The 9,781-nt window shown below is 44.2% G+C and overlaps 2 protein-coding genes across 2 annotated transcripts in view; one reads left to right on the top strand and one right to left on the bottom strand.

Moving 5' to 3' along the window:
• Nucleotides 1-265: 265 nt before the first annotated feature.
• Nucleotides 266-6,973, bottom strand: LOC132578382 (patched domain-containing protein 3-like). Its single transcript, XM_060248339.1, has 4 exons — nt 6,207-6,973; nt 4,913-5,034; nt 3,123-3,268; nt 266-1,890 (listed from the first exon to the last, which is right to left on the bottom strand). Exons 1-4 carry the CDS (start codon nt 6,963-6,965, stop codon nt 266-268), a joined length of 2,652 nt encoding a protein of 883 aa, XP_060104322.1. The 5' UTR covers nt 6,966-6,973.
• A 106-nt stretch (nt 6,974-7,079) lies between these two features.
• Nucleotides 7,080-9,781, top strand: part of LOC132578381 (uncharacterized) — a 38,155-nt gene continuing 35,453 nt past the window's right edge. The window contains exons 1-2 of the mRNA XM_060248338.1: nt 7,080-7,212; nt 8,125-8,198. Coding sequence (XP_060104321.1) covers nt 7,080-7,212; nt 8,125-8,198 — 207 coding nt within the window. The remainder of the gene's footprint in view (nt 7,213-8,124; nt 8,199-9,781) is intronic.

Below are 9,781 nucleotides of genomic sequence, written 5' to 3'. Positions count from 1 at the left end.
CCACAGAGCTAATGTGTAAAACAGGCCTTAAGAAAGGGGAATGCACTTAGCACGGAGGTGTCTAGTATAAGCAAAATTTCCAAATTGAAGAGACCAACTACCGCTGCCAGACAATACTGACTTTGATGGACCGAGGGTCTGATTCAGTATAAGGCAGCTTCATATGTTCATTTCAAGCACATTAAGACAAGGTGGCAAGAATGTGTGAGGTAGGATTGCACATATTCCTTCTGGCTAGCAAGCAACACAATGCACAAGGGAGCCTTTACAAGTGGCCAGGATTGTCTTTCAAAGTTTTCATATGGGTTCCTTCCAGTTTATTAACTTTTTCAACACCGGATGAATTGTCATTGTACTGGTTTGGCAACCTCTGGCAAAAGCCAAAGAAGGTTAAAAAGACAGGAATAAATATGAGACCATGAACAGCTCCAAACAAAATAACTAAGAACATAATCTTAAAAAATGTTCTGAAAATATAAGTGGGTGCCAAGGACAACACCAATATTCCCACAATGGTGGAAACAGCTCCCTGGATAACCGGGTAACCAAGGCGGTATAGAGCATCCACCGCCTTGTCATTCATGCTGGGTTTCTCACTGCTAACAAAGGCATAAGAAATGTGAGCTGAAAAGTCCACTGAAAACCCTATGCAAATAACAAGGTTGATCATGGAGATGGAGTCAAGATTGACATTCCAAAAGGTCATAAAGCCGGTCACACCAACAATAACAGACGCAATAGCAAAAGTCACCCACAATGAGCACAAAGGACTGGGAATCAGTAGCAAGGAAATAAGTAACATGGCTCCAGTAGCAATCAAAACATTTTGAATGGTGTTCTGAGCTATCACAAGGTACTGATCAAAGTATATAAAAGCGGGATGATAAACTATCAGTGGCAATGTACAGTCTGCTGCAAGGCCTCTCAGTTGTTCTAAAAGATTTCGCTCATCAATTGCACTAGTGACATTGACTGTCTGTATGAAAAACCGTGAAGCTGGTATTTTCATATCTGTCAAATTAATGTCCCACCTAGACTCTGGACTTACTTGGAACAGGACAGTTAAATTTCCAATGAAAGAGCTATGATCATCTATATTTAGAGACATTCTGTTAGCAATCATTGTGTACATTCTCAACCATGACTCTGATAAATACTTATCAACATAGGTAGAGTTTTCTATCAAGTGCATGCAGTTCTCAAGATCTGCACGAACAGTTGCATTCCAATATGGTATACTTTGAGTAACAATGACCATAACCCTTGGACCATATTCTTTAAAATACTCATCTTCCTGGTCATAATATTGAATGACGTAAGAATGATCACTGGCTAGGTTTCGAAGATCTATACCTTCTTTAACCTGAGTGCATCCATATATACTACTACCTAGATACCCAATATACAGGACTACAACAAACATCTTGGTCCAGGGGTACACAAGAAAAGGACCAAAATGCTTTCTGAAGAATCCATTCATAGGATGCTCAAACTCTGCCCCAGTGGTTTCATCATAGGATCCTCCTACACAGCACATATTGTATGCAGAACCACGAGAATTGTCAGTTTCGGTTGACACTTTCATGAACGTGAGCCAATGTCTATTGCTTTCTTCTCTTCTACCGTTCAGAGCAAGAACTGCCCCGAGGAATGTCAAGTTGTAAATGTAGCAGAAGATGAAGGCTGTTCCTGTATAGATGCAAAATGACTGAATTGATGGGAAGGATGTCGCAATGCCGATGTAGAAAGCTAAAACGTCAGTAAGAGTTGTGATGGTAACAGACACAGCCGCCTCTGCGTAGGTGTCAGCCATCCGATCCTTGACTGCATCCTTGACCTTAGTCTTTTGCCAGCAGGACACCAGGATGAACATGTCATCAACACCAACCCCTGAAGAGAGGGAAAAGGTATGTTGATCACTACCCAAATCCTATATATGGGTATATGAAAAAGGAACAGTAGCAAAGCAGAACTAACTTTGTAATTAATATCGTTTTCCTGGGCTAGGGGAGGATTGGCCAGATGAAATGGCTTGCTTTGGGTGCAATGTTTCTGTTTAGCTATTCAAGTTTTCCACCTGTTAGTACTGCTTAATCATATTTATCACCAACATTTTAAAAAATGATTATTTTTTGAAGTTCAGGAAGGATTAAGGAGTCCAACCAGGTATGAACTTTTATTGTGCTGTTGCTGAATCCAAAATGGAGCAGTACTTTACAAATATACAAATATTCTGTACAAATGTTCAGAATAAAGCTCATATTTAAACAAAAAATCCTGATATGAAGGTGGGCAAACAGGATCTTGGTTATCTCTGGAGTTCTACCCTCCATTATATCTAACTTCAGTGAACGGAAGGGAAGATAAAGGCTGGAAGCTCAGAATTCCATTGTAATCAACTTTGAAAATAAGCAACATGCTGCATTTTTCAAATGTTACTGTAAATTTCTTTATGACTTTGGCTTCAACATGAAGATCAACAGAAATTTGGGACACCCAACTTGAATCCAGCAGAAGGATTTCTACCCACAGAGTATGATTTTCTCACCTCCCCCTTCTGATGTAGCCCAAAATGTTGCTCCTTCCCCCTCCCCCAAACTGTTTGGAACATCATTTCAGGAGGAATTTGAGCTGTAGTGGAAGGGGGAGACAGGGAAATTTTGCTTAGAGGGGCAGAAATGCTTTTGCTCATGGAAATATACCTCCTTAGATTCCAGGTAAGGGTTCAATTTAAAAAAACACACAAGTACAAAATAAATGTAAGTTGTGTGAGTATGAAGGAAGCACTTCCACTTGATTTTATAAAGCAGAAATGAGGCCCAGATTCAGCCCCTAGTAACAACTTGACTCAGTCCACCATGAGTCTCAGTGAGAAAGGCGGACTGTAAATAATGCAAATAAAATAAAAACAAGCATTTAGAAGGAGCATATGCTAGAAAAAACAAGCCAGATTTATGGAAAATTTTTTTTGGAGAAATAATGGTAAAGAAGGAAAAGATAAACAGTATAAAAAGCTAAAATTCCTACAGTGATTAAGGACATGGATGGGAATTCTCTCTATTGCCGACAAAGGCATACCAATCGAAAGGCCCTTCAAACAAAATGCCCTTGCTCACACTTGCCTAGTATAAGAAATGGTGCATTTGCAGCTGTGATGACGAACGACACCCCACAGAAGAGCAATAACCCAAAACTGCTGACCACGGCCAAGCCTGACAACAGCACTCCAAATGCTGCAACCCACACTTTTGTCCGAACACAGTCGAACCTGTAAAACAGATTACACAGAGTTTCAGGATACGTGTTCCAATTCACACCCCTCATCCCAACTCAGTGAGAGTAACATTTTAAAAAATAAATTATAAATATACAAAATATCAGACGTTCATATTTAATATTTACAAAGAACTCCACTACTAATATTTAATATTAATACTAATATTACAAATAACTCGACTACATAAATCTACACCTACATAAACTCCAGTCTACCCCTCAATATAACATAAACCTAATTCTATCTGTCAACATTCCATCTACATAAAACTCCACTCCTCAGTATTACATAAACCTATTTCAACTATCACCAACTGGCCAGGAAAAAAAATCTACAGAATGATACAGTAAAAGCTTGAGACACTGGGGATTCACTGCCTGGCAGTCCACAGCCAAAGAACATGTGAGGAGGAGGAGACAGGACCCCGTGAATTTAAAAGCTTGGAATATGTCCTGACCCTTTAAATGTCCATCTGCTAGATAGCTGATCACCAATAAGGAGGGAGCATGGGATTCTAGCAGTACGATCCTGGCCAAAGATGCTGCCCCTGACCCACTGGTGCCCATGGCTTGGATGTGGAGTCTCCTCTCCCTTGAGAGGGCTAGTATTCCAGGCAATGTAGCTTTTACGGCATAAAGAAATATATAATATAAAACTACCCAAACTCTAATCCTAAATTCGAACCTCTCTTAACCTTGAATAATAGCTGCAGGTGCTGCATGTGAAAGACATTTTTTCACAACTGATATAATTTTTTTAAAAAAAATTTAAGGTCCAGAAATGGAAATTGAGAATCTAAGGAATGTACTGAGCCAAGGGAAACTACTGCTTCAAGCTAGATGTAGACCTTTATTCTACCAAGTGGCCCTTGCAAGTCAGATTATGACATATGCTGCATCTCAGATTCCACCTCCATGCAATAGTCTCCTTGGACTTCAGCGTGCTTTATTGGGAGGTGCACTCCTCCTTAACCTAGATTCTTATTGTGCTTGCAGTAATAATTGCCTTGCTAAGGATTGGCAATATACCATTTTCAATTAAAGCAAACCCTGTGTTTCCCCTGACAATGAAGCAGAAAGTCCAGGCTCACCTGCACCATTCCGATTAAATATCTGCAACATTTATTCTAATACAGGACACAAAATTTGGTCTATTGACTCTACAGCCACTCCTTGCAATGGAGAGAGGCAGGCAGACTCCCTTCATATCTAGATTCTGTTTGTGTGAAAATATACACATTCCAGTCAGATAGAGTCAAACCTGGTAGGCCATAATTTGTTTGGGAAGTTTCTCCTTTCATTTAAAGACTCATCATTTCGTCAGGTAACTTTTTGTGAATAGGAACAATAAGATTTTTGATCACATCAATTCTATCTGCTGGAGTCATTAAGGACTACCATGAGCAAAATTACTTGACAGGATCAGAATATATACTTAAGAATTAAATTACTTATGACTGAATTTCATTATAAGTACATTGTCTGCTTTCCACAAGATCAGGGCTATATGCCAGTTCCTATGTTCTTCTGATAGAGTTAAAGATATTTTGTGCTTATTGGAAGCTTAATGAAAACAAAGCTGCAAGCTGAAAAAAATAAAAAAAAATGAATTACTTCCTCCTCCCCTAACAATTACCTTGAACATGACATAATCGAAAAGAATATTGTTAAAGTATATGTGATGGAAAACAAAGGGATCACTTCCTTGGCATTTTTCTCAAATTCTTCCTGCCTGGAGATTGAGGTAAAATACGTCACCTGGTGGGGTGGAAAAAGGAGGATATCTTGTTACATATTTCATCGTTGTAAAGGGGTACATAATTTTTTTTTAAAAAACGGGATGCAATTAGCAGATACTATCTGGTTTACTCCCCTCCCCAAATACCATTACAGATTATGCTTCCACTGAAAAGCCTTCAGTCCAGCACACTAACATTCTCTTACCAAGTTTCCCCTCAAGAGGAAAAAATAAAAAGAACATGTGATGAGTGTGACTACAAAATATCGCAAGCTAAGAAAATGTATGGAAGGGCTATTGCAAGAAGGGCCTTTTTGTCTGACACTTGTGCATACAGAGCTACTCTACAAGAGAGGATAATTGTAGTGGAGATGACTTACTATACATGCATGCACACTTTTTGTTAAGAAGAATCAGGGCTTCCACTGGCTAAGGCTGTGTTTGTTAGAAAAATCCAATGTACTTTAATACCTGTACTATCAGGCCCAATATGAAAATAGGAAGCAGGAATATTCCCACTCTCTTACTTCTGATTTTATGAAGATCCACAAGGGTCAATTATTATTGATGTTCTTGGGGAGGGACGGTGGCTCAGTGGTAGAGTAGGTGTGAAAAACCTCAACTTGAGAACCTGGAGAGCCATTGCCAGTCTGATTAGACAATACTGACTTTCATGGACCAAGGGTATGATTCAGGATAAGGCAGCTTCATATGTTCATATGCTATAGTTTCATTCATAGTTTTTACAAAACTATTTTGATAGTCACAGTCAGGGCTTTTTTTTTAGCAGGAATGCAGTTCCGGCTGGCTTGGTTGTCAGGGGTGTGGTCTAATATTCAAATGAGTTCCTGCTGGGCTTTTTCGTAAAAAAAAAAGCCCTGTGCAAGACAATGGTGATGCCAGGTGTGTGGCCTAATACATAAATGAGGTCCTGCTGGGCTTTTTCTACAAAAAAAGCCCTGGTCACAGTGACATCTACAGAATAGGCCCAAATCAGTTCCCCAAGTCAAATTGTTATAGAAATAGGGGAGGGGGCACATTCTGCCTATTATGATTACCAGCAGTGTTTCCTGAAAGGTGAGCAGCACATCTCAGCTGTCTAGGCTGAATCACGTGAATGCACCACCGCAGGGATGCAGAACCTGCCACAGGTTTGTTAAGTCAGGGCGCCACACGGTTATTTCTTACTTACCCGCACAGAGGTGAAGTTCAAGGTGCCCAGCAGGTCGGGGATCCGTTGCAGGAAGGTCTTTAGCCACTTCAAGCTGGCTTCTCGCTGTGCGGGATCATCTTCTTGCAAGTAATAGTAGAGGCGTAGAGCTTTGGCGGCCCGCAGGGGGCGGCTCTGGTTTCCCGGTTGTCCAGGATCCACCGTGACGCCCCCCAAAAAGGCGCCCAGAAAGACGCGCCGCTGCCAGAGCGGGAAGGTGAGGCCGGGCAGCAGGCGCTCGATGATCGCCGGGTTGTCGCCGACGGCGCTGAGCAGCGGGTTGGGGCTGCTGCAAGAGCCCTGGCTGCGGGCGCAGAGCTGCTCGTAGGCTTGCCCGTCCGCCTGGAGCCCTCGCACGGCCGCGTCGAGCGCCAGCAGCTCGGCGAAGGCGGTCTGGGTGAGGAGCGTGTGGCTGGGCTCGGCGACTACAGCCACGAAGGAGGCGAAGGCGCCCTCGGTGCTCAGCCTGGGCGCGGAGAAGTGCTCCGAGTCGCGCGTGGGGAAGCTCTCCTGCACCAGGCGCCGCTCGGCCTTGGCCGGCCCCCCGCGGGGCGTGAACTGCGCCTCGATGTCGTTGGACTCGCGGCGGGGCAGCTCCTTGAAGCCCACCCCCAGCGCGGCCGTGAGCGCCAGGGGCAGCAGCAGGAAGGGCCACGGGTGGGCGCCCACCAAGCCCCCCAGGCCCCGCAGCGCGCGGGACAGGGGCCGCTCCACGCAGTCCGTCCGGCAGCCGCCGCCCATCGCACTTTCCTTTTCTGCTGCAGGAGGTAGCCTGTCACTCCTGAGCCCCGCTTGCTGGAGTTGCTAGGGGGAGCTCCCGGCGGCTGCTGCCGCTGCTGCCTTCCTGCCTCCTCAATGAATGTGCAACGCCTTCTCTTGCGCGCCTTCTCTTTTGTGAAGGCGGATGAGCAGCTCCTACATTCAATTTCGATTTCGAGCCGCCGGCTTGAGCTGGGCGTTGCTGTAGCGAAAACGCGTCATACCCACAGTAACCAAAAGGGGAAAACAGCTGACTGCCGGTAGAGCTTCAGGGAACCCGCCAGTCTCTTCAGTTCTCCAGGGGAGGACGGAAGTCAGAGCTCAATGTTTTTTAAATAATCCAAAAGTGGTCATCGCATAAATATCCTATCGCAAATTACAGTATCTGTTAGAAGAGACACAGTCTGCTTACACATTGCCAGAATTCTTTATATGTTGAACATTTCTTTTGCCTGGAGTGGTAAACAAATTAAAGCCTAAATCCATCCTCACTCAACCATACTGAGGGGCAGTTTCGTATACTCGTTTAAAATACCGTATGTTGCTTCGCACACAACCCCCCCTCTCAGAAAATGGCATTATTATATGTTACATTCCTCTTTACAGGCTCAGGGTAGCATGCATGGATTTTTCTCCCTGTCTCTCCCCACAACAACATTACAGGATTGCCAGTGAGTTGAGAAATACCTGGAGATTTTGGGGGAGCGGAGCCTGGGAAGGGAGGGAAGGGACCTCAGCTGGGTACAAAGCCATGGAGAGTCCACTCTCCAAAGCAGCCATTTTCTCCAGGGGAGCTGATTTCTGTTGTCTGAAGATCAGTTGTAATACCTGGAGATCTCCAGACCCCAGCCGGAAGTTTACAACCTTACAACCTTATGAGGTAGAGCAGACCAAGCGTGACTAGCTCAAGGTCTTCTGGTGCACTGCATGGCTAAAGGGCTAAAGGCTGCACTGCATGGCTAAAATAAAGGGCCCAGAATTCTAGCCTTTTTAGCCTATCTGGCTACTCAGGCACTGGTCAAACTTTCTCTGCTACCAAACTGGATGTGGCACAGATTATATAGGCATATCAGATCAGAAGTTTATACCTTTGTGGACTGTGAAGAGATCTTTTTGAGTGTTGAGTGGTATTCCTTGCTAGGCTGTGCCACCAATGTGACCATGGAGGCCTGGGTTACCACCACTGCCAGATCTGCCTTTTTCCACTTGAGGCAGGTCAGACAGCTGGCCTTGTATCTCACCCCCCATGATCTGGCCATGTCAAGTCTGCAGATTCAATAAGGAGTCGATGTAGATACAAAGAAACTAGTTTATTGATACTGGACACTTGCGGCCTAGGCCAAAGCTTGAAGAGACTGAAACCATACAGTAAATACATTGCATATAAAGAGTACTTCAAAAGCATTCCTACGGGCAGGGAAATTGTGTAGAGGACATTCACACATAGATGTTACCAATACATTTTCATGTTGATTAGGCGTACTGGCCATGATGTTTCACCAGGCTCCTAGGACTCCCCCGGGCCTGAGCTGAGAAGGTTCAGATAAGACTTTTCACACATCACCATTTCAAAGCAGAGAGAGCTTCTAAGAAAGGGAGGGGGAACAGTATAGAGGCACTAGCAGCAGTTGGTTCTCCTTTGAACCTACCCAGCATGCTCTTTGGTTGAGCCAAAGTTATACTCAGACTTGGCAGGCCACAGTGACTCATGCGATGATCACTTCCAGAAAGGTGGAGAGGCTGGGGCCATTTCTCTCCCTTGCGTGTAATTTAAAGAGCCTGCCAATCAGCGGATTGGTGGGCCTTTAAATGGCATGGGAGGCACAGTGGTGCTATTTAAATCACATAGGAGGGGGTGGCCATGGGAAAGGGGTGAGGGGCCCCAAAACCCTGTCAGGGGGCCAGGCCCCATGGGCCCCTGGTTAGCTACAGGCCTAGGACTGCCTCTCCCTGTATGATCCCCATAGGTTTTTACGATCAGTGCCCCAGAGATGTCTGACTTAGACCAGGATCTTTTTGGCCTTATCTGGCAGGCCTCTTATTGCACTATTTGGGAGGTCTATCACAACTAATGTACACCATAGTTAAAACAACTTTCTCAAACAGGAAGTGTATGCCCCTGTGGCTCCCAGGCCAGGTAGCATGGTTCTTTTTCATTCCACTATGCCCCAATATGCAGCACTTATTTGTGAAGGTACACATGCTGAATTTTGGTCTGAATACATCCCCAGCATCCAATGTCATTGTTATGGGGAGTGGATTCCCCACCTCCAATTCATTTTTGTAGTTACGTTACAACTCTATACACCCTTTTAGAACTTCAGCTCTTGAAGAATTTGTTTTTATGCAACTCAACATCAGGTGTGGAATTCTAGCAGGAGCTCCTTTGCATATTAGGCCACACCCCCTGATGTAGCCAATCCTCCAAGAGCTTACAAAAAAGAGCCCTGTCAGTTCTTAGAGGATTGGCTACATCACGGGGGTGTGGCCTAATATGCAAAGAGCTCCACCTAGAATTCCACCCCTGCTCAGCACAGAGTTCTCTAGCAGGAGGGGAGGCCAGTTTGGGAAGACATTGCCCCCCTCTGAACAAGTTGCAATTCTGAACAAAGTGAAATTCTGAAGTTTTGTAGCACCATCCTTCATTCCCCTCCAGTCTTTGAATTTCTCTTTTGATCAAAACAGAATTGATTTAAAACTAACTCCAGATTTCTTGAAGAGGAAAAGGATTATTGGATTTAAAGGAGAAATTGGGTAAAGAATTCAGGGAATTCCTCGTAACACAGCTGTGAGATTTA

Source organism: Heteronotia binoei, chromosome 10, assembly GCF_032191835.1.
Source record: "Heteronotia binoei isolate CCM8104 ecotype False Entrance Well chromosome 10, APGP_CSIRO_Hbin_v1, whole genome shotgun sequence".
In the NCBI taxonomy this organism is placed as follows: Eukaryota; Metazoa; Chordata; class Lepidosauria; order Squamata; family Gekkonidae; genus Heteronotia; species Heteronotia binoei.
Note: the sequence above shows the minus strand (reverse complement) of the source record. Positions and strands in the feature narration are given on the sequence as shown.

Excerpts from the sequence above, each read along its gene's own strand:
- LOC132578382 (XM_060248339.1), bottom strand. The coding sequence starts at position 6,965 with ATGGGCGGCGGCTGCCGGACGGACTGCGTGGAGCGGCCCCTGTCCCGC. Across the intron at positions 3,269-4,912 it reads TCGATTATGTCATGTTCAAG|GTTCGACTGTGTTCGGACAA; the intron begins GTAATTGTTAGG and ends TCTGTTTTACAG. Across the intron at positions 1,891-3,122 it reads TGCACCATTTCTTATACTAG|GGGTTGGTGTTGATGACATG; the intron begins GCAAGTGTGAGC and ends CCCTCTCTTCAG.